The sequence below is a fragment of the Ambystoma mexicanum genome, chromosome 6p, assembly GCF_040938575.1.
Source record: "Ambystoma mexicanum isolate Mex_15411 chromosome 6p, UKY_AmexF1_1, whole genome shotgun sequence".
In the NCBI taxonomy this organism is placed as follows: Eukaryota; Metazoa; Chordata; class Amphibia; order Caudata; family Ambystomatidae; genus Ambystoma; species Ambystoma mexicanum.
The window spans coordinates 219,828,067-219,855,861 of record NC_090935.1 but is presented as its reverse complement, the minus strand read 5'-3'; the positions used below and the strand labels follow the sequence as shown (position 1 = coordinate 219,855,861).

General features: G+C 46.6%; 1 protein-coding gene across 1 annotated transcript in view; it reads right to left on the bottom strand.

The window, feature by feature from the left end:
- Positions 1 to 27,795, bottom strand: part of SIGLEC15 (sialic acid binding Ig like lectin 15) — a 132,378-nt gene that overhangs the window by 40,001 nt on the left and 64,582 nt on the right. The window contains exon 3 of the mRNA XM_069626897.1: positions 18,309 to 18,683. Coding sequence (XP_069482998.1) covers positions 18,309 to 18,683 — 375 coding nt within the window. The remainder of the gene's footprint in view (positions 1 to 18,308; positions 18,684 to 27,795) is intronic.

Below are 27,795 nucleotides of genomic sequence, written 5' to 3'. Positions count from 1 at the left end.
TCTCTTAGGTGCAGATCCACTAGAATCTGACCATCTTATTCCCTTTCTGCTAGAGAAGCATTTGTCGCGTCTTCTCTAGTCTTCTCTTTCTTCACATTCTTCTCTTTCCACGTCCGATATTGTCTGTGCCCAACTCGTGCAACTACTCTCATCTTCCTCATTTCTGGTTAGAGTCAGCCTACCTAATGACAGCTCTCTATTTCTGCTACTTTGGGAGGCGTCCTTAGTATCGTACAACTGACTGCTCTCAAGACGCTCATCCTCTCCTCTCCCTTGGGGTACCTTTTCTAGCCCCATCTCATCATATATCCTATCGATCATTTCTCTGATGCTTCTGGTATCAAAGTCATCTTCCATATTTGCCCTAGATGCGCCTGTTACTGGATCGCACTCATGAAAGAATTCATCTATATCTTCTCAGTTTACTACTGGATCGAGTTTTTTAACCTCTCTTTCCAGATATTCGAGATCCCATGCTTTCTGTCTTCGCTTACGTTCTATGTCGTCATAAAACTCTCTACGCTTCATCGCTTCCTCTCTGACCCTATCTTCTTCTTGTTTCCTCACATCTCTTTGTTCATTTGCCCTTCACATTTTCTCGTCTGTCTTTTTATTCTCTTCTCCCGCATCTTTTGTTCTTCTTCTTCTATTCTCCTTTGTTCTATTCTATCTTGATCATCAGTTGTTCTCTGCTTATGATCGCGTTTTCTTTGTTCTTCTTCCTTTTCCTGTTTTCTGACTTGCTCATCACAAAATAACTGCTCTTGTTTCTGTCTATCCTTTTTCTTAGCCCCTTCGTCTCTTAATCGGTTTTCCTTTTCCTTCCTTTCTAATTCATCCCGTTCTCCTTTTTGTCCCATATCCTCAATGCCTTTACCATCGAGTTTCAATAAAATCTGACCTCCCATCCATTCGTGCTCGCTTGTCCTTGGAGGTTATATCTCTTTCTCTGTCTTTCTCTGGGCTTTTGTCACTACTTTGCATAGGTGACTCATATGCCAGGTTGCTATATCCCGTGGCGGCTTTAAGTTCCCTCAATGGGTATAATCCTTCGTCTTTACTAGCTTTGCTTTTTGCTTCAGATGGGGCAGGTGGCCCCCCTCTGTGCATATATTCAGTATCCAATCTAACAGTGGCTTCTCCTCCTTTTCCTCTTGGTACATTTTCCAAAGCTCTAAATTAGCTAGGCGTTTGTCTAACTTTTACCTGTATATGTGGCGTGCAAATATGTTGAGTGTGTGTTTGTGTTCAGAAGTGCAGATGGCACGTGTGCTTCATGCCTAACACAGTTATGTCATGCTGTCAGCGCCATGGCTTCTTGGTGTCTTAATCAAGACTATCAATTAAGGTGTCTTTGATTATGGCCTGGGGCTCCTCATCCACGCTAGGATAAATTCATACCGCACCTGGTTTGTAGGATCTTAACCTAGGCCAGCTGGCCTGTGACCACACTATCTGTGATTTGGGACTGCCACCTCTCTCTGAGAACACCACCACAGCTCCACAGCACCTATCAAAACCCAGCGAAGCCATACCTGCCTCTGGGTTATGACCATCCACCTCTTCTGGAGAGAGCAGCACCCCCACGTCAGCGAGGCAGAGAGCTGCCAACTTCACCTCCACCGAAGTTGGCATCCTGGTGGATCGGGTCCTGGGTGCCTATGATGCCCTCTTCAACCCAGCAGCACAGGGGGGTCACGATGCACGTCAACAGATCTTGGACTACATCACAGCTGCCATCAAGGTGGAGGGGTGGCAGACCGTCCGATGAAGACAGTCTGGAAGATATGAGATGACCTCAAGGCCCACAGCCATTCAAAGATGGAGGCAGTCCTCGCCACAGAGTCAACCATGGAGGTGTACTGTGAGGACGGCCACCTGTTGTCCATCATCCACATGCGGGTCCCCGAGAGGTTTTACCCAGACCTTCACACCCAGATCAGTGTGTGGAAAAGTCATTGTGATGCTTGCTGGTGAGTAGCCACGTGGAGCACTGCTCTACTGTGCATGCGTGGCATGCATGATTGCAGGTGCCACATTCTGTATGCAGCATGTGTGTGTAGGTGTGAGACGCAGCAGCATGCTGCCGCATGCTAATGCTGGGCGTATTTTGTGGCAGACATTGTTTTCTGGCATATGCATGGGTATTTACAGATTTTGTCCTCTTTGAATTGTCGAACTCGGGCACATGCTGTGTGAGATCATGGACCAAGTGCAGGGACAGTACGGATGTGGGCTTGCTATGTTGTGGGCATGTGATGGAGGTGCAGGATGGATGCCTCCATGTGTCGCACATGTGCAAGTGAGTCCATGCACACACAACTGCTCAGAGTGACACATCTGCATGCATATCTGTGAATGCCAAGTTGGTGCATTGAACTCTCAGTGACAGGGATGTGACTTATCATCCCACTGCATTTGAAGCATAAGTGTACGTGTGTAGATGCAATATGCGTGTGCCATACAACATTATCAATTGATCCCAAGATATGTGTGCCGGTACATCTTGGTTGCTAGCAGGTTGTGACATATTCATGTTACTGACTGTAATTGGGTCGGCAGATGCCCTTGTGCAGTTCCCATGCCCATGGCTGCATGTCATACTTGTGTTGGTTTTGCATTGGTATGGTAGCATTGCATGTTTGTGGTAAAGTGTTTGTGGCCAGTCGACAATGTACTGCATTGACATGTGCATGTGTCATGACTATGATTCATTGTTGACACTACACTAGTGTGGCAGTTGTTCTGCAGATTGCATGGGCGTGCCCGTCTGTGTGCACATTGTGGGTGTGTCAGTTTCTGTTTGCAACATGCTGCATGATTGGTGATGTTGATGTTGTGTATGCCACACATGCATTGACACTGATAACTGATGTCAATGTCCTTTGTCCCATTTCCACAGTTGCTGCAGCTCGTGAAGAGGGCAGAGGCCTTGCTGTGGACCAGAATGGCAGGGACCAGGCCACCAGACCAAGTGTACACCCCGCCCAGCCACCATTGACACCACCTCTTCTGATGGAGAGTTGGCTGGGGAGATCGCGTTTCATCAGGTAGAGCTTCTGCGGTTAAGTCCCAGGAGATGGTTGTGGAGGGGAATTACTCAGCGGCTGTGGGCCAGGGCGTGAGAACACAGGGGCCATCGAGGCAGGAAGACTCTTGGGAGTCTTACTTGGAGATGGAGGTGGTGGTGGAAGAGAAGGCAAGTGAAGGCCAGCACACAGGGTCTGGTGGGTGCATCCAGGAGGGTGTTCAGGCTGCACCCTGGGCTAGGAATACGAGGATATGCAGTGCACCGTGGAAGCTGCGCAACCTCCTGTCCCTGCTCCATCTCCTGTGGCAGTGGCCAACATCGTGGATGCCTCCACTAACACCGAGCCCCCGCTTGTGCCCGAGGTGACCACCCCAGAATTGATGCGTGCCCTGGTGGTTGGCCTGGTGAGGTGGACAAGCTCGATTGCTGATGCTGTGTCAGCTACTTGTAAGGAGCTGGCTCAGCATCACAAGTCGATGTGCCTTAACCTGGGCCAGTTGGCACGTGCACTGCTCTTGGGTGATCTCTGCGCTGGCACATTCACTTGCCCTCTCCTCCACTCCCTCCTCTGTGTCCCAGTCATCCCGCTCTACACCAATCCCACCCACACCATCCGGTCTGGTGATGGTTTTGGGTTGAATGACCAAGGTAGGAATGTTCGAGGGAGAAAAGACTGAAGATCATTTTTTCCCTTGGTCATCCCCTGCCCACACCCCATGTCCACACCCCGAACCCCATACTTACCTCGCCTCTGACTCGCTGGTCCCTGCAACGCGTGTTCTCTTTCACTTCTGTGATCGGGAACCGAAGCTGCAGGGTCCTTTCCTTTTATTTCCCTCCAGGACAGTTGCGGGGGACACCCCTGAAGCCCATTTTATTGGTGCGGATAGCTAAGGGGGACACCCCCGCAACCCCTTCTCCGTTACGCTCACCTGGTATCCACGGGGACGCCATCCAGCCCTGGATGGATGATTTGCATTCTCGAACACTCTCCCGTCCCTTGGTAAGGCCTCTGGTTAAAGATGGGTCTGCAATATAGGAGAGCTGGATTCAATACCAGACTGTCTTTATGTTTTCCCACCTCCATTTGGCCTCAACTCCTTCCTCCCCCTTGGGCCTTCTCCTCACCTTAATATTGTAAGAGGTGGATTCTCCGTCCTGCTCCTTGTAGCAGGGGCACGTAGATGTGGGGGGCGAGCAGCAGCCAAGTTACTTCACTGGTGCAAGCCCCCTCTGGGAATCCAGGCCTGCTGCGACTCCGTAGGTTTGCTGCTTTACAGTCTTTATATGCAGTTCTTAGGTTCCTCCTAGTTCGCATAATAATGTCTTGCTTCTTTCCTTTTAGGTATGGAAAGGTATTTTGGTGTTGTCATACAGTTTGAAGATGAGCATGGGCTGGTAGGCGAAAGTGCGGTGTGTGCCATGCAGTCCGGTGAGTAATGCACGTTGTGCGGCGCTGTTTCTCCTTTTATATTGCTAACATGTGTCTTTTCTCTCCTTGCAGGATGCGATGTTCCACGCCGAGCGCCGTAATGTTCCAGCAATGATACTGACCAGGAGATGACTACCCAGGTAAGAATTGTGTGGCTTTCTTCATTCGGGAGGAAACGTGAGTAAACGCTTACTAATGCTGTCTTTCTTTCTCCTCTTTCCAGGTTATGGTATTCCAAGATGCATGCGGTGCCGGATGATGGAGTTCGTACCTTAAGGTGAGTGGAACTGAAGTCAGCGATGGATTGAAGAAAAGATACTGTTCCAGGTAAGTTTTGTAGTGTTCTTTCTCTCTCTGCAGGTCCTTGGTTTCAGGTAAGATGGCATCAAAGAACTGGACACGGCGAGCGTTACACTGCCGACAGCAGAATAACGCAAAGCATGTTCTGCTGTTTGGGCGTGGTTTAAATAGTCTCAGGTAAAGTAATCCAGTTAAAATAGTCCCAGGCCTGCCACACCCAAAGTAGTCCAGGTAAAGTAGTCCCAGGCCTGACACACCCAAAAGACTAGACTGCATAGCTCAGTTCCTTGTAAATGAGCTATGTGTGTGCCTCCATGTTGGCTTAACCACCCCCAAGTTAAATAGTCACAAGTAAATAGCCCCATTCTAATGTTGGTCTTCATGATGGTTATGAGCCCAAGGCGCCAGGACTGACTCCAAGAGAGTCTTGGATGAGGTTTTAAGGCCTTTGACCTGACCCTAACTGGAAGGTTGGCTTGCCAGTGAGGGCCAGGGGCAAGGGTCATGACATGCTCACAGTATAGTGAGCAGGGGTTGCGGGGGATGCCCCTGCAACCCTTTTTTTCCCTGAAAAAAGGTACTACCAAATGTTCTATCCTCTAAACGTCAAACTTTTGGAGGGTAGAACATTTGGTAGTTCCTTTTTTCGAACATTTGGTTGGGTAGGTCTTTTCTTTTTGGTCTTTTTGGACGAAACCCTGGTGATGAGCATATCCCTGACTCCGGTGGAAGACCTGCGTGCAACAGATGTAGTAATCACTGTGCCTGCCCAGACACTGACACAGGGACAGGCAGCAGTTGGACAGCTCGCACTTCAGGACAGTGCTGGCACTGTTCCCCAACGTCCGATGTGTGACACCCAGACGGCGAGGTACCTGCGGAGCTTACACTCAGGCAGAAACAGATGAGGAGTTTAGAGAGGCACTTCATACAGGGCCACCCAACACCAAGGCAAATGAGGCTGGACATGGTTGGCATATGGCAGGAGGAGAGGAGGCAACTCCATCATCTGGTGTGTGTGCGTGCAACATACTATCGGCAGCTGATTGCAGAGCGGCAGAGGGCTAGGGATGCAAGAATTGCAAGGGCCAGGGCAGGGCTGTCAGTGAGGCAGGCATTGGGGCAGGCTGCCATCCTAGAGGAAGCTTGCAGGGATGTTTGTTATAGGCCAGTGTCATTGAGGTGAGTTGTTCATCAACATTGAACTGGTATATCGGTTCATCTGCAGGCCAGCCTGGGGGTACTGGCAGATCTCAGGGGGAGAGATGGGGTGTACTGTCAGGGGGCTGTCTGGGGGTATTGGCCGAGTTGAGGGGGCTGGTGGGTGGTGTCTGGACTTGAGGGGGCTGTCTGGAGGTATTGGTGGAGGTGAGGGGTGCTGGTGGGTGGTGTTTGGGCTTGGGGGGCTGCCTGGGGTTATTGGCAGAGGTGAAGGGAGCTGGTGGACAGTGTCAGGGCTTGAGGGGGCTGCCTGGAGTAGTGTCGATGTGAGTGGGGCTGGTGAGTGGTGTCTGAATTTGAGGGGCTGCCTGGGGGTATTGGTGGAGATGAGGTGTGCTGGTGAGTGGTGTCTGGGCTTGAGGAGGCTGCATGGGGGTATTGGCAGAGGTGAGGGGTGCTGGTGGGTGGTGTTTGGGCTTGAGGGGGCTGCCTGGGGTTTTTGGAAGAGGTGAAGGGAGCTGGTGGACAGTTTCTGGGCTTGTGGGGGCTGCATGGAGTAGTGTCAGAGGTGAGGAGGCTGGTGGGTGGTGTCTGGGCGTGAGGGGGCTGCCTGGAGTAGTGTCAGAGGTGAGGGGGACTGGTGGGTGGTGTCTGAATTTGAGGGCGCTGCCTGGGAGTATTGGTGCGAGGTAAGGGGTGCTGGTGGGTGGTGTCTGGGCTTGAGGAGGCTGCATGGGGGTATTGGCAGAGGTGAGGGGTGCTGGCTGGTGGGTGGTGTTTGGGCTCGAGGGTGCTGCATGGGGGTATTGGTGGAGGTGAAGGGAGCTGGTAGACAGTGTCTGGCTTGAGGGGGCTGCATGGAGTAGTATCGGAGGTGAGGGGGCTGGTGGTTGGTGTCTGTACTTGAGGGGGTGCCTGGGGGTATTGGCATAGGTGACGGGTGCTGGTGGGTAGTGTCAAGACTTGAGGGGGCTGCCTGGGGTTATTGGCAGAGGTGGGAGGGGGCTGGTGGGTGTTGCCTGGGCTTGTGGGGGCTGTCTGGGGGTATTGGCAGAGGGAAGGAGTGCTGGTTGGGTGGTGTCTGGGCTTGTGGGGGCTGCGGTGCACTAGGGTTATTTGCTGGCAGTTTGCGTGCCTTAGGAGTAGGTGGGACGGTTCGCAGTTTTGCAGGGATGCAGCCATTGCTTCAGTGATCTTTGTGCAGTTTTGGAGGAGTGCAGCCATTATTTATGGGGGAGCTAGCACAGTTTTACTGGGGTGCGTCCGTTTATCACGGGGGAGCTTGTGCAGATTGGCAGAGGTGCAGCCGTTACGGGACCTCGTGCAGATTCGCAAAAGGTGCAGCTGTTCCTTACGGGGGACCTCGTGCAGATTTGCAGGAGTGCTGCCTTGACTTACAGGTGATTGCATGCAGTGTCGCCGGAATGCTGGGTCAGAGGTGAACCTGAAGGTTTGCGCAAAGGTTGGTTTTCAGCTATGGTTTTGGTTTCCGTAGGGGCGTGTTGTGGGCATTCCTTGTGCAGTTCTGTTTTCTTTTCTTTCTCTTTGCTTTGGATTCCATTCTGCTGAGTCTATTTCGACGTGGGGGACTTTGCAGTATTTATGCACGTTTTCTATGGATTGAGCCCACAGGCTTTGCAGAAACTCATGCAAGATGTAAGCAACAGCCACTCAGCCTGCTGCACTACCTCTCCAGCTTTTGCCTCAGCCAGTCTCAATGGACAACATTGAAAGATTGTTGCCTTCGATGTCAACCCACCGATACTAGTACATATCACTACAATTATAAAAAACATATAATGCGGTTCCACCTCTAGTAATATCGACACTCCAGATGCACAGGCAAACACAGAAAACGTATCCCTACAGCGGTGCACAGATGTGCATGCCCATTCTTAAAGATGAAAGGGGACAGCTGGCAGCTTCCCCAATGTGTACTCGGCACCGGTGATAAAAAGAACATTTATTTGGACAGAGGCTACTGTGGCGAAATAGTAACCCCCCAAAATCATACTCTGCATTTGTATTTTGTAAAAAAAAATATATTTGTTTACATTTGTAGAGAAACCCACAGGCATCAAGGTGCTGTTTGTGTGAAGGTGCGTGGGCTGGGGGAATTGTGCTCTTACAACACCTGCATCTTGTCCGAAACATTGGATGTATTGTGACCGCCCCCATTGTGTAACTAGACCATGTCTGTGGGAATGGAAGAATGGGGCTAGAATATGTTCCAATAGGAGGTTGGCGTAGGGTGGTAAGAAAGAGTGAGAAAAATAATACAAACAAGTTTTAAGGGCAAGTCACAGGGGAAATGTGGGAAATAGTTGTGGTTGTGTTGGTAGATGTGTGAGGACTAACAGCCGTTATCAGTGGAGAGGGCATAGGTTTATGTGTACTTCAATTTACTGTGACGGCATCATTTAGGCAGTTTAGTCTGGGAGCTAGACCAAATAGGTGATGCGTGCGTGATGGACTTGAGAGGTGCTCAAGCAGGCGCTAGTATTGTGGGGGCTCTCACCAGGTCGGTTTATAATAACCATCCTTGTTGCAGGGCATAACACTGAATACAGAGTCGGCACCGAGTGTAGGATGTTTGAGAGATGAATGTGACAACACGAGGGGAGAGGGAAGAGGGGAATATCCATTTGCAAATCAGTCTTTGTCCCGCCCACTTGAGCAGTCCAGCAGAGAAATACTATGTCTATCCTCCTTCGAACAAGAGTACCAACAGCAAACCCGGACAACTGTTTCGGCCTAGTCGGGCCTCATCAGTGAGGTGGGCCTGTGCCTCTCTGAGCACAGTGGGCAAGGGGTCCACGTCTGGGTAACCCTAGGTAACTTAGGGTGACCAACCCCAAGTTCCTTTTACATTCAAAAAGAGGTCAGGGCGCCCCTCTGCAAGAAAGAACACAGCATGATAACCCGTTCTGTTGGAATGTACCCACTCAGAGTCCACAGCCACATGTTTTAGCTCACTGTACCTTTCACAAAGGAGGAATATCCATTTGCATATCAGTCTTTGTCCAGCCCACTTGAGCAGTCCAGCACTGAATTGCTATGGCATTCCTCCTTTGAACAAGAGTACCAACAGCAACCTCAGAAACATGTTTCGGCCTAACAGGGCCTCATCAGTGAGGTGGAGCTGTGCCTCTCTGAGCACAGTCACCAAGGGGTCCACGTCTGGATAACTCTAGGAAACCTAGGGTGATCAACCCCAAATTCCTTTTACACACAAAAAGAGGTCAGGGCGGCCTTCTGCAAGAATGGGGCGTGTGTTATTCTGTGTTTAACGCCCCCTTTTCCTACCTCTAGGATCCACAATCCCTTTGAGATGCACACCCGCACCATTCCTGAAACTATTTCCTGAGCATAGGAAGATGGCGACTGTGCTTAGTATTGCAAAATGGGTCCCTGCTTCCGACTTTAATTAAGCAATATTACATGGGCAGGGGGGGGGGGGGTAATGCCCAGGGGTCATAGTTACAGGCCTGAGCGAAGCTCTGTACCTTCTCATTGCCTGGGAGGCTACCACCCCCCCCCCCCCTCCCGCTGCAAACTATTACTGTATAATCCACGTCTGCTGGCCACATATCATCCTGTTTTCTCTGGGAAATGAAAATCATGGGCGTCAAACTTTATTTTTGCTACTGGGGGCAGGAATCCCCCTAGCTAAATAAGAGCCAGACTTGTTTATGGGGGTTAGGAGGTTTGGTAGGGATTGACCTCCACTATTTTAAATAGCATTGCTGAAAGATCATATTTCTCTGAAGAAATTCCAGAAATGCGATAGGATTTGCAGGAATTCCAGCACATGCAAGAAGTAAGCACCCGTCACTCAACTTGCTGAGCTTCAGGGTGTCTTAGTCAGGACTCATAACTCCATTTTTGAGAGATTTCTATATGGGATGTCTATCCCCTGATCCTAGTAATACCACTGCATTATAACAAATTTAAACATAAAATGGCATTTCATCTCCAGCTATATCCACACTGCATTGGGGAGGAAGGATAACTCAGGGGTAACACGGTTGCAAGCAAGGCAACGCATCAACATAAGTTCGAATCCCGACCCTGCGCATACAAACCCCTTGCTGAGGCGTTATAAAAGAACAATTATACAAACAAACAAAAAACGGTCCCATGATCCTACCACCATACATTGTGGAGTCCCACAGGGCTCATACACATCTTCCACACTGCACAATCTCTTTACTCTTCGGCTCTTCAACAATCTGGATAATCATGGCACAGCTTACACAAACTATGCTGACGATACCAAAGTGCTCCGTCCTCTCGCTGGCTCTTATGAAACAGATGCAGAAGCACTATGTAAAATTTACACCACCATTCAAGCCTGGATGGCAGCCAACGGATTATGCCTCAATGGCGATAAAACTGAGTTCCTCATAGTTGGCCCTAACGAAACGCTCAACAAGATGGACAAACAATACAATTCCTTCAGCATTGACAACTCCCAAATTCCAGTCTCAGCAGCAGTCAAACCTCTTGGTGTGTACATTGACGCCACGCTCTCAATAACTCGCCAGGTCAGCGCCATTGCGTCCTCAGCCGCTTTCATGACCAAACTAATAAATGCGGTCAAACCGTACTTATCTGCGTCAAACTGCCTCTCCATTGCCAGAGCCACTATTAGAGCCAAACTAGATTATTGTAACGTCTTATTTTCCGGCACTTCCTCCAAAAATCTGAATCGACTCCAAGTGATTCAAAACAATACGGTAAGGGCTGCCCTCAGCATTCCCAAAAGAGAGCACATTGCCAGAGCCAGACAAAAGCACATTGGCTGCCAGTCAAAGAAAGGATACTCTTCAAGACCTTGTCCTTAACACACAAATGCCTCTCACTCGCAGCCCCCCCTTTTCTGACAGACAAAATATCAACAGAGCAACATCATCCAGACCCATAAGGTCACTACACTACAACCAGCTAAACATCCCCAGCTTCAAAACGGCCAAAGCAGGAGGAGCCTGTTTCACGTTCTTTGCTCCCAAGTATTGGAACGCCAACCACACTACCCTGCGAAACGAGACATCCTATCTAGCATTCCGCAAAGCGCTCAAAACCGAACTCTCCAGCTAGCTCACCTAGGAGGGTTGTTTTGCAGGGGTAGGGCAGCTCGCTCCCTCACACTGCGTCCATGAGGAGGCCACCTGCCCTTGCTAGCTCTATGCCTTTACCTTCATTCTGCAGCATGTATCTAGGCACCTCTTGCCATCCTCTTCCATTTTGCTTGATGCTCTTTTGTCAACTTATATCTCGCCTGTTTGGCAATAGGTTCAATGTAACCAAGAGCCACAGACAGTTGTTCTTTCTCTTTGTAACCAAGTAATCACTGCTGTAACAGTGCAACGAGGCCCCAGGGCCGCTTTGTGCGCTTTATAAATTCAAATAAATAAATAAAGGATGCAGTGGGAAGCTGACAGATGCTCATTTCTATGTGGTTACACAGAACGTCCTGCTGTTGCTAATAACAAAGGAGAGCGCTGACCGCTGATGCCTATGATGAAAGAGCATATATTGGTACAAGAGCAACTTCCTTTCCTTTGAAAATACCTGGTTCTTCTTAAGCACTGGGCACAAGATGGTGAGCTGTTCTGGCCCTCTGGTAAGGCACCCTAACCCTTCTGGGGGTGGTGTTTTGTTGGGGGCTGCCTATCCCTAGACAGCAGGTGGTGTAACGCCTGACTCGGAGACAAAAGAGAAGAGACTGGCTCTAGCTCTCTGCATGTGGTTGTCTGTATACCGCATACAGTTCTATCACCAACAGCCTAAAAGATGGGGGAAGAGCAACCAACGGTGTAGTGAGTACGAGAGAGGGATAGATCTCGTAGTCATGAACCAAGCAACTTTGGTTGGCATGTGTAGGCTGGAGACATTGGGATTTTTTAACTAATTTTATTCACCCTGATGGCTCAATGCTCTTGGCATGTGGGTGGTTGCCCAAACAATGGCAGTATAAAACAACTTGGGTTGGGACTTTCAAATTGTTCTTAAAAGCACACAAAACCCACTGGATATGGGGAGTGCTTAAAAACCCTTGCGTCCGGGTTCTTAGCAGGTTCTGGATCTATCACTCTGCAACATTGCAATTAGAGGAAAACTTACATCCTTCTCGCAATGTTCTTGTGTCTCCTATCCAGGATCCCATCAGCCTGCCTATGCTGCCCTACTAAGAGCAGGAAGACGTTATTGACTAACACATGAAGCCTTTCGCGTCCTGAAGAAGATGGTCTAAAACCACTAGTGAACCATCGAAACTGGTCGACCAGACCTGTTGTGGCTCTACCACAACACCACACGATATCCCCAAGACCAACAGGGGGTACCGCCAAAACCACAAAAGAACCCAGAAAGCATGGGTTTTTCAGCACACCCCATATCCAGTGGGTTTTGTGTGTTTTTAAGAACAATTTGAAAATTCCAACCCACGTTGTTTTATACTACCATTGTTTGGGCAACCACCCACATGCAAACGGCATTGAGCCATCAGGGTGAATAAAATTAGTCAAAAAATCCCAATGTCTCCAGCCTACACATGCCAACCAAAGTTGCTTGGTTCATGACTATGAGATCTAATCCCCCTTTCGTACTCACTCACTACACCGTTGGTTGCCCTTCCCCCATCTTTTAGGCTGTTGGTGATAGAACTTATGCGGTATACAGACAACCACATGCAGAGAGCTAGAGTCAGCCTTTTTTCTTTTCCCTCCCAGAGAGGCATTACACCACCCGATGTCTAGGGACAGGCACCCCCCAAATCTCCCCGGAAGGGTTAGGGTGCCTTACCAGAGTGCCAGAACAGCTCACCATCTTGTGTCCCTGTCATGAACCGCCAAATTCGTCCATTCTGGACTTCATGGTCCATGATGCACCGCGGTATGAACTCCGTAATTCTACCAACATGGCCGACCGTTTCGAAACACTGCATACCAACCGCTCCACGTTACACTCAACTTCCTAGAAAAGAGCCACGACCCCGCTACTGCTTGGAGTAGTTAGACTTGTGTTTTCGAAGTCCGCTCCGTGCTCATTTTTGATTCCTTTCATTTCCTCCTTCCTATTCCTGGTACTCGTTTGTCCCCTTCCTTTTCTCCTTCCGTGGTTCATTCCTGGATTAATCTTGTGCTCGGTCCTACGGCGCTTCGGTTCCTTCCGAGCCTGGACTATCTCCATTCTGGTTCCACGTCCTGGATACTGAACGCTTTCTAGCGGAAGGCAACAAGAGCTCATGCTGGAATCCAAAGACCCGCGCCCAGGCCTATACAAGTATCGGACAGTACGAAAGAAGGAAGCCACTTCCAAGAAGGTCGCAAGTAAGGAGAAACAGGTGAGAAGGGGAGAAACCTGTGACAGTCCCATGCTTAGGACTACCCTTGAATCACTACAATCACCCTTCCTTCGTGCCATCACATGCAAGTAGATCAATGTTTCCCCAGTGAACCGTCTTTTGTGTAACAGTATGCTCCTACGGTTTGGGAAGGCAGTTGCACTCCCGGGTTTTCAAGCCTTACTGACCCTGTTGTTACTTCTCGCTTCTTAAGCACCACCTTCTGCCCTCCTAGTGAATGCTCTTATATCCAATCATTCCGCTTGTAAAGACATTGAACAAATCTTTGGGCAAAACAGTTCACGTTTCACCCCATCTGATGAAGGCAATCATGAAACCATTAAAGGAAAGGCAAGCATTGTGGTAGGCATGATTTTAAAATGTAAGCTGCGGTAGTGAGAGGAGTAAACAAACTCCTCGTGGCAAGTGGAACATAAAACGATATTTTCATAAGCAGAGGCGCTGGGACTGGTGTTAGACCCATAAAGTAACCATATTGGAGACGTAGGGGTGTTAGGCAGGCAGCCTGTGTGAGAGGCAAGTGACAAGTGAAGAAGAGGCTGACCGATGCTGCCTCTGCCATTCTAAATGAAAGGTGGGAGGATTGTGAAGCGGGGTAGTTGTCTGGGCTAGCACACAGTATGACAGCTGGGGGATGTTAGGAGGACAGCTTGAGGTGCGGGGGCGGGGGGGGGGGGGATGGGGATGGAACTTTCCGGGTATCTAGAAAGTTGGAGAATAAATACAATGACAGTAATCGGTGATTATGCTTCCCACAAATAAACAAAAAGATGCAATCTAAAGCTGAGGGGCCCTTTCAAAATCAGGGAGCAGGGGCAGGGAAAGACAGAGGAATGTTTTCACGAAAAAGGTTGGGAGCAAATGTGTGGGCGGGATCTATTTCAAGTCACTGTAATTGCATCTTAGTTTAATCTCTGCCCATCCGAGCTCTGCTTTTTGAAACAAACATGATGGCAGGAATATATCGTTTTCCAATTTTAGATTATTGACTCGAATCCTATTTATAGGGACAGTTTTACTGTAGCGAACACTATTAGCAGTACTCTTTCACAAAGTATTCCATGCACCGGTGGTTATTATTATTTATATAAGAAATGACAAATCTCAAAAAAACACAAGAAGCTAGGTTTTTATGAATGTCCATCTCCTTTTGGAAAATACACCTGTAAAAATAAGTCCTGTGGCTGCCAGGAGATTCATTGAGAAATATAAAGCAAATAATAACAGCCCGCAGGGGTTGATAATGGCGATAAAGAACAATTGTTATTTCTCTCTAGGTTGAACAGGTTGAAAATATGTGCTTTGGCTGATGTTTTAATGTGGTGCATTTTACCATGATTGCAGGTCTACTGCCAGCAAATAGCAAAGGCTATGCTCCCACTGTTATATCAGTCTAACAGGTTTTTATTGAGTTGTATATAGAAAAAGCGGTTAACAAAAACAACATAACTAGTCACTTAAACAATAGAATAAACTTCATTCTGCGTAAGATTGATCTGACATCCACAGGGTGAATGTGAGTTTAGGCTGATGTTGTTATGAAGGTGTGCAATTTATCGGTTCCATGTGATGATGGCGCCTGAAAAAAGTCGGCAGGTAGGTGACTTTTTTTCCTCACCCCTAAAGTACTTTCCACAAATAGTCTACGAGGGGTATCATTGTATATTATAAACTCCAATCCTAGAATATTTGGGGAAAGTGTTTGATATTAATGAGGGTGCATTTTCTGGGAAATGTCGCCCTCTGGCGGCCATTTCCCAGGCGACTTTATCACTGGACACTAATTCATCATGGCTGCAGTTTTACTTCTGGCAGAGAGAGGTCCTCACAAAAGTATATAATAGAGGGCAGTAGAAAATAGGGATTACTAGAAATAAGATGTGCATGTATTACATAGATTTTAAATAACTAGTCACTATAATAATGTCTTCTGTTATTTCACCGCTCTGAAGCCTATGGGTGTGTAATTTATTTCTATGTAAGAAGTAAATTATTATTATTATTAGTGCTAAAATGATAGCGTTAATTCTTCTTTTAGCACTGAATTCGAACTGTCAATAACAGCATTATAATGTGTGTTTTGGCTAGTGCCATCCTGTCACTTTCGCTCCTTCTCCCTCCTTGCTCAGCACCACTGCAAAGCGCTACCCCCACATTACAACATGACTATCCTCCACCCCAATAAACTAGCACTTAAGCGATATTGCCTTAGCCAGGTAGGAGCACTCTTAACTACCCATTTCACCCCCCATGACTGACTTTGGAATCACCCACAGAGTCCGAGCAGTCTATCACTGCAGGACTGCACTTGGCCGCACTTTGAGGCGCACCGCGCGCGTTTTCAGCTGTCCGTTTTCAGCACAAGCTGACGTGGCCCAGGTTCAAAGCACCCGCCACAATGTTGAATGGCTCCAGGAAAGACCTTACTGCTCCTCCACCGATATTGTAAGGCACAGCCACCAGCTCCTTGGAATCACCCAGAGTCTAATCTCTCACTGCAGCACTGCATTTGGCCTTATACAGCAGTATTAATACACAAAGTTAGTATGGTGTAGAGCAGTGGTCTTTAAACTTTTTTGGCCTGGGCCACCCCTGAGCAATGTTTGGGCAGGCCGGGCCCCCCAAAAGTGCCAGATGGACAGTATGTAGAAATCGCTATGAACTTTTGCGTGCCGTCACCGCACCCTACACCCAGTACAGACCTTGGGCTCTCCCCACACTACTCCCACCACTATCCCAGTGAGCCGCCCATCCTGCTCCCACCACAGTCCCATAACACAAGCATACACACATCCATATACATTTAAATAAAAAATAAATCGCCATAAACATACCTAGTGTGGTTGCTAAAATGCCCCGCTCCAGGTTGCGATGCCCGTATGTGCGAGGAGGCGCAGGAGCACCCCCTCACACATACATACATACATGCAGTGCCCCAGCCAGCATTTCCAATGAGCTATTTAAGGCTGGAGAAGCAAAACACCCCCAGCGTTGCATGGCTCAGTGATCATGTGCGGCTGGGGAAATGAACTGTCAAAGGCAAACAGAGTTTCCCTTTGACAGTTCAGCCAGCCCAGGAGCACTCCCTCAGCTGGAAAAAGCAGCTGAGGGAGTGCTCAGTGTTTCACTGGGCTGGCTCCTCGGCTCCTCCATAATGGGTGAGGTGGCCAGTAGGTGGACGCCCTTTCACCCATTATGGATGAGCCAGCAGGCTTGGACTGGCCTATAGGGCAATAGGACGATGACCGTACCAAAAATGCAAAATGCTAGTGTAGGCCAGTAAAAATGGGCCACTTTTTTGGCCAATGTGGGCCAGTTTGAGGAGTTACTTCACTATGCAGCTAGTAGTTTTGACCATTGTTGCTGAACAAATATTCTTTAATTATCACCATTTGTTTACATTTGAACAAAAAAAAACCTCTTGGGTACTATTCAAACAGCCTGTGACTAAACACTGAATATCCATTTGCAACTGCTGGCCATTTTTTCATTGGTGCCTAAGACCGTTTTTTGGCCCAGTCTGCCCATGTGAGCTGCCCCTTGCCATTTCCTCCAATCTAAAGAAAAAAAAAAAGAAAAAGTGTTTTTTTTTTTACATTTCATGCTGGGCTCTGGCGCTCCCCCTGGAATGCGGCCATGCCCCCATGGGGGGGCGCGCCCCACAGTTTGAAGACCTCTGGGTAGAGGCTTAAAACATCGTATTAAGCAACAACGGCGGCTAACACTGAGTATACACCAAGATCTTGGGGAGTGGGCAAGTATTTAACCATCATCCGGGGATGTAAACACCAGCATCTGTGGATGAGCCCAACATGTACACCAACCCCTAGGGTCAAGCCAGTCTCTATGCCAAATGTGAGGGCCCTGGTCACCTGACCACTTACACAAGTTTATGACACATCAGGAGAACCAGGCCAGTATAAGCCCTAACATCAGAGGATATAAACACTGTCGTGCATGTACTAGGACAGTATATGTGCCATGACATGCTAAACCGTAATTTCCTTTCTATGTCATGTGATGTTTGCAACTACAGAATGGCTGTGCCATTATTTGATGCCAGTGTTATCCTGTTATATAACCCCTGCATTTGTCCATTTGCCTTTCTTGCCAATTAGTCATTTGCGCAAGTTCTTACGCTGCACTTTCATTCTTTCCAAGCAAAGAATTGGCGTGACAGTATTTTCAAATGGCAAACTTGGCCGCAGTTTTTATTTCCATAACAACAGAATTCATTGTACACATTTCTGTACTTCAGTCTGCAAGTGTGGCGCTTGCTCCGTGTCGGATCTCACCTGCTTCCAACTGTTTGCAGTGACGCCCGCCACCCGGCTCATCACATGCAACTCTTGAAATATAACACGTTTCACTCTCACCCTACACCCTAATTATCTCTTGGACGGATACACTACACACTGACCAACATGGCATGACCTCCAGAAGCTTACTCGCATGGAGGCTGGTCTGAAGTCTCTGGACACCTACTGACATCAAGCTACAGGCCCACCCAGGGATATTGGAGTGCAACACACACATCATCCCACGCTTCTGTTTGCCATGATTTGCCTCACATCCCCAATTTAGGAAAAATAACTGTGATGTCCTTCCACTATCCCGCAAACTTCCCCACCACCCTCTGTCTCCTCAAGGCCCTCCATTTCCAAGTAGGGCAAACCATTATCAGGAATCACATTATACCATCACCAATAACATTTAAAATAACAGAGTCAAGTATCAAAACAAAAGTAGGACTTTATAGCATTGCCTTACCTTCGATATGAGGGTCAGGTAATGCTGTAAGCCCTTCTTTTGTTTCCACTATATTTTATAACTGGCCAATATGACAATTAAATGAGTATGACGAAAACGGCAAATGAATTCCCCTGCAATTCATATCGCCAAATATAACATCACTGCAGATATTTGATGCGCATCCGCTGCTCTTGGAAGCTGGGGGATTTCAAGGTCTGAAAAAACATATTCAATACAACACAGGACATGTTACCAGTACCTACCTTGCCTCACATAAGCGGCCACTCCTAAAATGATAAACAGTATAAGTATTTTGATGGCAATTGTAGTGTAGAGCAGAATGAGGAAAGGGGAACTGTCGCTTCCCGACTTGAACTTGAAGAAGTAGACGGTTCCCTCAGCCTTTCCATGGCTATTCGTGGCGATGCACGTGTACTTTCCGTCCTGCGTCAGATAGTGCAGCTCGGTCACCTGATGGCCCAGGCTGGTGCGCGCCACGGGAGTGTGGTTCGCTTGCTTCACGTGCCACGGGCCCGTCCATTGGAGAGAGGGCAGGGGCTCCCCCTCTGCTAGGCACTGTGCGTTGTACCCACGATCAGTGTCAAAACCAACTGTGATGTTGAGAATTCTGGGCGGAGCTAGGGAAATAAAAACAAATGCAAATCACAAGTGGACACGAATGCATAGTTGAATGGTTTATTAAGATCAACTTGTAAGGCTTGCTTTTAAAAGTACATACAGTATTGTGATTAGGGCCGGCCTTACAGCTGGCATTGCCCCAGGGGAGGAAACAAAATTTGGTGGCCCACCTAACCTTCCGGCACCCCTCTTTACCCCCCAGGTCCCTACATGGGGTGGGTGCAAAAAAATGTTTCCTCTCCCCATTGCTCTGCTAAATACAGAGCTGCTGCCAAACCAGCAGTTAATATGTGCTTAACTCCCGGCTCCCATGGTGCAGCGGGAGGGGTTAATCACTTCAATAGGGAGCCAATGCTAAAGCAGCATGGGGTCGCCTTTGAAAGGCGACCCCATGCTGGTTTAGCATCAGCACTTGTAATAAAATCCACCCCTCAAGGGAGCGCACACAGCACCAGCTGGAGAGCAGGGCGCGTTTTATTACAATAGGGTGCCTGCCGTGCATTCACCTACCACGCTAGCTTGGGGGAGCCCTTGAACAACTTCTCTTGAGCTGGCACAGTGGCGAATAACGTCGCACCCTGGGCATCTGCCCTGGCCGCCCAGTCTTAAAGCCGGCCCTGATTGTTTTTATTCCAAAGAGACGGGCACCAGACTAAGTAGCAGTCATAACATATTCTAATTGAACACAATGGGCTCTCTTCAATTTTCCTTGTTGGATCCACAATTTTGTGTCCTTACCTCCTCACCTGAAAAATCTGAAATACATTTTCATGTGGTTACGTTAAGCTCAGGGGCTTCCTGCAGGAAAAGGCTTTGAGGGGAGCTATACAGAAATGATACTAATAGGCTGCTGTTTGAAGTAGTAGGGGGTAGTGGTAGAGGAGTAGCTACTTTCTTACAGTGCCACTGCTGCTCTGGAGGGTATGTAGTATAGCTCAGGTCTGTTTCACTCTGACACCCAGCTTTTGTCTTTTATTTCTGCAAGATAGGTGGTCCAGAGAACGGACCTGCTCTTGTGGACTCCTGTCCCCATTTCTACAGAGCTGTTAGTGAGGTTGCATAGAAGAGCTTGAACTACAGGTCTCTTGCCCTCGGTTTCTTGGGGGCTGGGGGGTGGAGGGCAAGGGCCTCCTTAAGGACCGATGGATTGTGGCTGTGGTGTGTGCAGGGGTACACTAAACCGCGCCTTGTGTGCCCGTCTCTGCAGTATGGGTGGTGGTGGAGCCAGTGTGAAGAGCGGAAACAAGGCACAAGCCTTCCATGGGAGAGCGGGCCAAATGATGAAGCAGGATTATGTGGGAAGGTTTCGGTGTGCTATTGAGTTTGACAATGGTGTATGTCTAACTTTGTTTTTTAAGACTTTATTTTGTTACAGTGGGGTTTGAGCATTTGAAGGCATGACCCCCAAATCCACTTCGACTCCTAACCAAGTCTTACTGAAAGATGAGTACTGTATGCCTGGCCACACCTGCCCATTAAGCTAGCCAGTAAAGGTGGTACAATATGTTTATCATTTCTGTCTTGGAAATTAAATTGTCAGACTAGTGCCGCACTAGTAGTAATGTAAACACAACTCAAACCAATCATCTTTAAGTGGCCTACACGATTAAAATCTGACTAAGTCCCTTGCTAATGTATCCATATGGTAGCATATGTATTTGATTTTCTCTAAAATTAATCACATTTTAGAAGGGAGTGGTTGTGGTTTGCACTATATAACTGGACAGCACTGACATTCTACATAGAGCAGCACTATATTCTATTGACTCACGCATAAATAGGAGTTTTTTCGGATTCCAATTTCCTAATTTAGGGAAAATAAAACTCATTGAGTGATTGATTTGCCGATGAGCAAATCATTTGGTCAAGTGAGCAAGACCGGTTTCCAGCCCAAGATCTATAGTTCCACATTTGCAATTTCGATAATAGCTCACACGCCTTCCTAACCCAATTCAGTTTGACAACAACATACAATGAATACTAAACATGTGTCTTTCAGTTGCTAAGCAAATGCTCCCTATTTAATAATGCTGACTTAAAAAGTATGCAAATGAAATGCTATCTCAGCTGGACAATGTGTAAGAATGTCCATAGAAACATATTATCAATGAATAAATATTTTGGCAAACTTTGTCAAATGGACCGTCCTTCTACACATCAATAGAGATGACAAACTGTTACTGTATATTAACAAAACAATGACACAACTCATGGTTACACTGGAAGAACTGCGAATATTCTCTGGCCACAGTCATGTGTGTTTCGAAAGGCAGGTGTGCCGCTTGGCTGCTCTAAAACATGAAGAGTACATGTCATGGACATTTGTTGTGATACAAAAGCAGCCTCTCTGGGAGCCGCCTCCCAAACATGTGTTGCTTTTTCCGCTATTGTCGATATGCTTCAAAGAAAACTAATTGCCCAGCTCTGCTTTTCCCATGGTTTAGCATTAGAGGCGATCATACTGCTCATGAGTCAAGTTTCGACATACGCAAAAGGTCGCCCATCACACATCTTGCAATGTAAACATCCAAGGACAATCCCGAGAGGACACTTAGTTATGCTTGTGTACGCTTTTTCACCAAAACATTGGCAGTGTGGTGGTGGAATCATAAGAGCATAAACCAGTCATGATCTCATTCCGTCCTCTAGTATTTTCTTTTTTTCTGCAGATCTCTAAGGCTTGGAAGCACTTACTTTAAAAGATCTTGTTTGGCTCCAAGTTATAGAGGGACATTTTTGGAAGAAAATATTGGGTCTGCCATCCTGTGTACCAATGGCAATCTTGAGATTAGAACTTGCATTCATTTCTTTGGAGACTAATGTTGGCATTAAACAGAGGGTTCTCTTTATCAAACCTACTTGCCCCCCTGTTATCAACACTTGGAGCTGCTATGAACCCGAGTGAGGTATATGGTATATGTAGCAACAACTACCAAGTTATTTAACAAGATTGGTTGGCATCGCGATTGGGCAGAATATGTCCATGTGTTAGAAAAGCCATTGGGCCTCATTTAGAGTCTGCCGGTCCGGAAACAACGGTGGCGGTAGACCCGCCGCCACCGTTGTTTCCGGACGGGCAGATTACGAGTTCTGCAGGAGGGTGGAGTCACTCCCGCCAGGTCTGACCTGGCGGGAGTAACGCCACCCGCCTGCAGACGGAAATGGAAACACTGGTTCCGTCATAGATGGAACCAGTGTTTCCATTGACTCCATGGGAATGGGGATTTACGGAATTCCGCCGCCGGAATTACCGGGTCACCGGGGTTGTAATGCCCCAGTGATTCCGGCAATCACAGAGGCGGTAATTCATTCCAAGTCTGGCAGCAACCTGCCGGTTTTTCCGGCTCGGTTACCGCCGGACTTGGAATGAGGCCCATTGTTTTATTTTTCTTTTTTTATTAAGATATATGGTTTTTTACAAGCCTTTATCTATAACATCCATCAAACAGAAGTACACGTCATGCCACATCAAGAGCGACCCATGACTCTACAATTTAACATCATTCTCCACTAATCGTCTCATAATCATATTAGATTAAAATTTCATTTTGCGTAAATCTTTAATGAAATTCGCACAGGACTCAAAAAAAGTTTTCCTTCAGTTCCAAAACTTCTTTCAGAAACTGCACTAGACTGAAAATGATTGAATAATTCCCCCCAGTTAAAAGCAGCGCCAACAAATCTTCTGCGTCCAGAGACTCTCTAGTCAACAAGAGCCTACCAATATGCCTGGTTCTTACATTTCTCAGACCCGAGCAAAACAATGTAATATGCTTTGGTGTTTCCAGCTTCCCTTTTATAGCACAGAATCTGCAGCATGTGTCCTCTCTCCGCCTGTTTAACTTCAAGATCTGCTTTGTTCGATGTATATTCAAGCAGAATTTCATGTACTGCTGTCTGTACCAAGCATTAGGGAATTTCGTCAAGTTTGGTAAGCAATTATATGCTTCATTTTCATTTTTCAGGTTAGCCTGTAGCTAGGGGCTATTATTGTCTTCTATCGTCAGAATCCAATCTGATGCCCACAGCCTTCTTTCGACCTTCCCTGGGTTTAACATCAGCGTTTCGTGTTTGATTCCCAGTGCTCCCAGTATGGACCAACAGCCCCATAACCACTGACCCAACAGATCGTTCTTGACTCCCGCCAGTTCCGCTTTTAGTATTTGATGAGGGATAGCCAGTGGGGACATAGTACACTTTCTGAATAAAGAAAGTGTCTTTCCCACCGATCTTGCATAAATGGAAATGAAATCCAGTTCGGATCTAATGACCGATGTAGGGACCCTCCTGGGGAAACACAATGGGCCTCATTACACGGTAGGCGGTGGACCAAGGTGCTATTAGCACCTTGGTCCATGCCGGTAAATTACTGGCACCGCCTTGGCAGAAAGGGGAATTGCCGCCCTACTCCAAGGTTGGTGGGGCGGTAATTCCCCCTTCCACCATTGCCCTTCCCCATTCCCATTTTTGCCCCATAGGGCATAATGGGAATGGGGAAGGTGCTAATTACGGTACCGCAAATTTGCGGTGCCGTAATTAGCACCAAGGCGTTAAATTCCCCAACCCGCAAAGGGACCTCGTAGTACGTACGGCGGTAAGGGTTTACGGTCACCGTTACAATTAACGGTGACCGTTAACACTTACCGCCGTCCGTGTAATGAGGCCCAATATCTTTCTCTGGAAAAAGCCCTCTAATGAGGCCCAGATTTTTCAAGGAGTAGACAAAAAGTCTTCAGCCCCGTAAGTCAAAATGGAGACTACTGTAGTTTTATAAAAAGTCAAGATTGGGAGAATGGAAATTTTGCCATATTTTTTATGGATCAATATTCATTGGGCTGTCAAACTTTTAATTTTTATTTTCAGATCCCTTTGTCGGGGTGTGTCATCTAAACTGAATTAATGTAAGCTCCTAGGTAGACAACGGATGGAACTTGTTTAAGTGCATTGCCGCCCAGTTTCCATTTGAAGGGCTGTTTCTGTCTCCCTATCGTGGTGGTTAAATGTATTTATCTCTAACCCATTTTAGTTTGTATATTCGCGTAGGCCATCCAGGCTCCTGTGCCGACCTATTGGAGTCTGGTCGATCATAACAAGATCGTCGGCATACAGAATCCATGCCAGCTTATACCCACCCATTCTCAGTGGAAAACATTGAACACCATCTAAAGTCTCCCAAAGGTCAGATAAAAATAGGTTGAACAAGGTCAGCGCCAATGGGCATCCCTGTTTCAGTCCTCTTTGAGCACTGATCTCTTTGGTTAATTTCCCTTGTGCGTTCAATCTAATTTGGACCTTAGTTGACATATACAAGTACTTTTTTTTTTTGAATAATTTATTTACAATATACACCAACTCACAATACTTTAACATTATATACAAAATCACAGAAACAGTAAATACACAACAAAATTTCAGGACCCAAACCCACCCAACCCCATGTTCACATCTCGTTACCTACAAGATCAGATCAACACAGTTCTAAAAATTTCCCCCAAATCTTAAGAAACAAACCTAGTTTGCCTTGCTTTCTATACAGTCGTTTCTCCATAGCTGCCAAATTCCCCATCTCAGTCAGCCACAGCTCTTTGTCTAATGTAGCAATCGACTTCCAATTTCTAAGGATAATCTTTTTACCCATTGCAGCTCCTCTGAAGAACCATTTTTTCTGGCACAGAGTGAGATCTTCCAAAATGGAATCATTCCCCAGAATTAATGTCTCAAAATTAAAATCAATTGTCACATCCAAGACATTCTCACAGATAACACCGATATCGTTCCAAAACCCACGGACCTTCACACAATCCCACAACATATGTTCCATAGTACCATCTTCCTGAACACATGCCCAACATTCCGGTCCATCCTTCAACCCTCTCCTCCACAATTTTTCCGGGGTCCAGTACACCCTATTCAAGATCTTAATTTGTCTTGCCCGTTCAGTCAGTCCCAAGGAACACAATTTGACATTCTCACACATCCGTATACAACTTTCCTCAGTAATGTCCGCTCCAATTCTCCGACCCCATTCAATTCTTAGGCCATCATTGCTTTTATAATTATTAGCAATCTGCCTATACACCCGGCTCGCCAAGCCGCCCTCATTCACCAATGATTTCCTCGTAAGAAATTCCAGGTTTAGACCATTCTGAAAATCAATTATACCAACTGCTAACTTCAATTTCCTGTAATCCGATAATCTGAATCCATCAATACTGAACTCACTTTGCAATTCCCTCGCAGATTTCCACACACCATCATTGAAGAGATCTCCAATCCATTTGATACCTCCCAAAAACCATTCAGGCCAGAAAAATGATTTGCCATTCAATTTAATAGACGGATTCATCCAAATAGACGCACATGGATCCCTGTACGCGTCCACACCCAATAAGACATTCAAATTCTTCCAGGAGTCTCTCAGTGATGTAGTCAGTATATCCTTTACTCCCTTCAATATAGAGGTTAACAATGCCCTAGGAGATAATGGACCATTTGCACTTGCCTCGGCCACAGCCCATACACTTGGACTCAATTCCATGTAATCCACCAAAAATGCACAACTGAAGGCCAGATGGTAGGCCCTGAAGTTTGGTACACCTAAACCGCCCTTCTCTAAAGGCAGTTGTAACTTCCACAAACTCAATCTTGCCGGTTTATTGTCCCACAAGAAACCTTGTATAAGCCTTTCCAATTCTTTCCAATATGATACATTAACCTTCAAAGGGATCATACTTAAAATATAGTTAATATTAGGGGCTGACATCATTTTTAATGCGTTCACCTTTCCCCAAAGTGACAGCTTCAGTAACCCCCAGCGTTCTAAATCGGATTTAAAAGCCACTGTAATCACATTCATGTTCACTCTTACCAAGTCACAAATCTTCGGGGTGATCCAAATCCCCAGATACAACATCCTATCGGGACACCACCGAAACCCTAGATCAGTGACATATTTTTGTTACACCCAGGAACCAGCGGCAACACTTCAGATTTGTCCCAATTCACTCTAAAACCAGAAATCTCCTGAAATGAGGTTAAGACCCCCATCAATGTCGGTAATGAAAGACGTAAGTCCCGCAGGACCAAAAGTATGTCATCTGCAAACAGCCATATTTTTTGACACAGACCCCAACACGAAACACCAATTATATTCAGTTGATCACGATTGGCATCCACCAAAGGTTCAATCGCCAGAACAAATAACAAAGGTGAAAGAGGGCAGCCTTGTCTTGTCCCCATCTCCAGTCTAAATGGATCAGATCGAATACCATTAGTGTTAACATCTGCTGTCGGTTCCGTATACAAGAGCCTAATCCATGATATAAAATTCACTCCAAAACCCAACTTCTCAAGCACCAAGAATAAGTAGTTCCACTCCACCCTATCGAAAGCCTTCTCCGCGTCCAACGAAAACGCAGCGATCTCTCCAGTCTCATTCGATGCCTTATTAAGTGTGTGAAATAAACGTCTGATATTACTGGAGGTACTCCTCCCTTTTACAAACCCCGACTGATTTTCACTAATTAACCTCGGTATTAGACCTTCCAATCTATTAGCCATGATCTTAGCCAAGATTTTATTGTCTGTGTTAATCAGACTAATCGGCCGATAACTTCCAGGAAGCGTTTCATCTTTGCCCTTCTTCGGAAAGACAGATATCATAGCATGTCTAGTCGACGCCGGCAGTACACCCTCAGCCAAAGAGGACACATACATATCTTTAAGAAGATTCAGGGCTGAATCAGGCAATATCTTGTAGAATTCTACCGGGAAGCCATCAGATCCCGGCGATTTTCCCACATTTAGTTTGCCGATAGCCATCTTAATCTCATCTATTGTCAGATCCTTCTCCAATAACTGTGAGTCACAATCCGAAACCCTAGCAAGATTCACACTCTCCAGAAAGTCAATAGTCCTGACAGGCGCATCAATTTCACTCTTATATAAATGCATATAATATTCCTGAAAAACATTGTTAATTTCTTTCGGCATAAAAGTGATTTGGCCATCCTTATCTTGAATAGATGCAATTGATCTTTCAGCCTCCCGCATTCTCAATCTACACGCCAACCATTTATCACACTTCTCACCCTTTTCAAAGTAATCACATTTCAGGTTACAATATATTCTGTTTTTCCTCAATTATGCCATTAAGTTCCTTTTTCAGTATCCTCAATTCAGTAAAACTATCTCTGTCAGATGGGTCAGCCATAACTGTCTTTGATAAAGCACCAACCCTAATTTCAAGTTCCTTCTGTCTATTTGCAGTTTTCTTTCTCAATCCACACGTCAAATTAATCAGATAACCCCTCATAGTGCATTTTAAAGCTTCCCAGACCACCTCTGGCCGCACATCACCAGTATGATTTACTGAAACAAAAAAGTCAATTTCTGCCTTCAACTTATCCACCTCTTTTTCCATCTTTAAAAACGCATTATCCATTCTCCACGTGTACGTTCTCCGAACAGTATTTTCCAAGTCAATGTTCATCCTCACGTGTGCATGATCCGACAATAAAATCGGGCCAATCTCGCTTGACATAAAATTCTTGGTCATCAGACCAGCTGTCAACAACATGTCTAGTCTGGAATAAACTGAATGTGCACCTGAGTAAAAACTGTACTCTCTAGCATGCGGATGTTGCAATCTCCAACAATCTCGTATAGCATGTTCCTCCAACATCTAACAAGTTTTTAAGAGAAACATAGTGACGATCACTATGTCTAAAATTTCCTGGTACACTCCTATCCAAATCCTTATTCAAAACAGTGTTAAAGTCACCACCAAGAATGATGTTGTCTGAACCCAAGTCCTGAAGCGTCTGCGCCACTTGCCTAAAGCATGAACCATCATCTACTGACGGGGCATAAATGTTACATAACGTCACCAAACAACCTTGAATATTAACCAGCAAAGCCACCATCCTGCCCTCATTATCTGACATTTCCCTTACAATCCTCAAAGGACAATTCCGCTTGATTAAAATTGCCACTCCTCTTGATCGAGATGAAAAACTTGAGCCATATATCCTTCCAACCCAACCTTTTCTAAGGCTACCAATTTCCTCTTTAAGTAAATGAGTCTCTTGAACAAAACAAACATCGCACTTC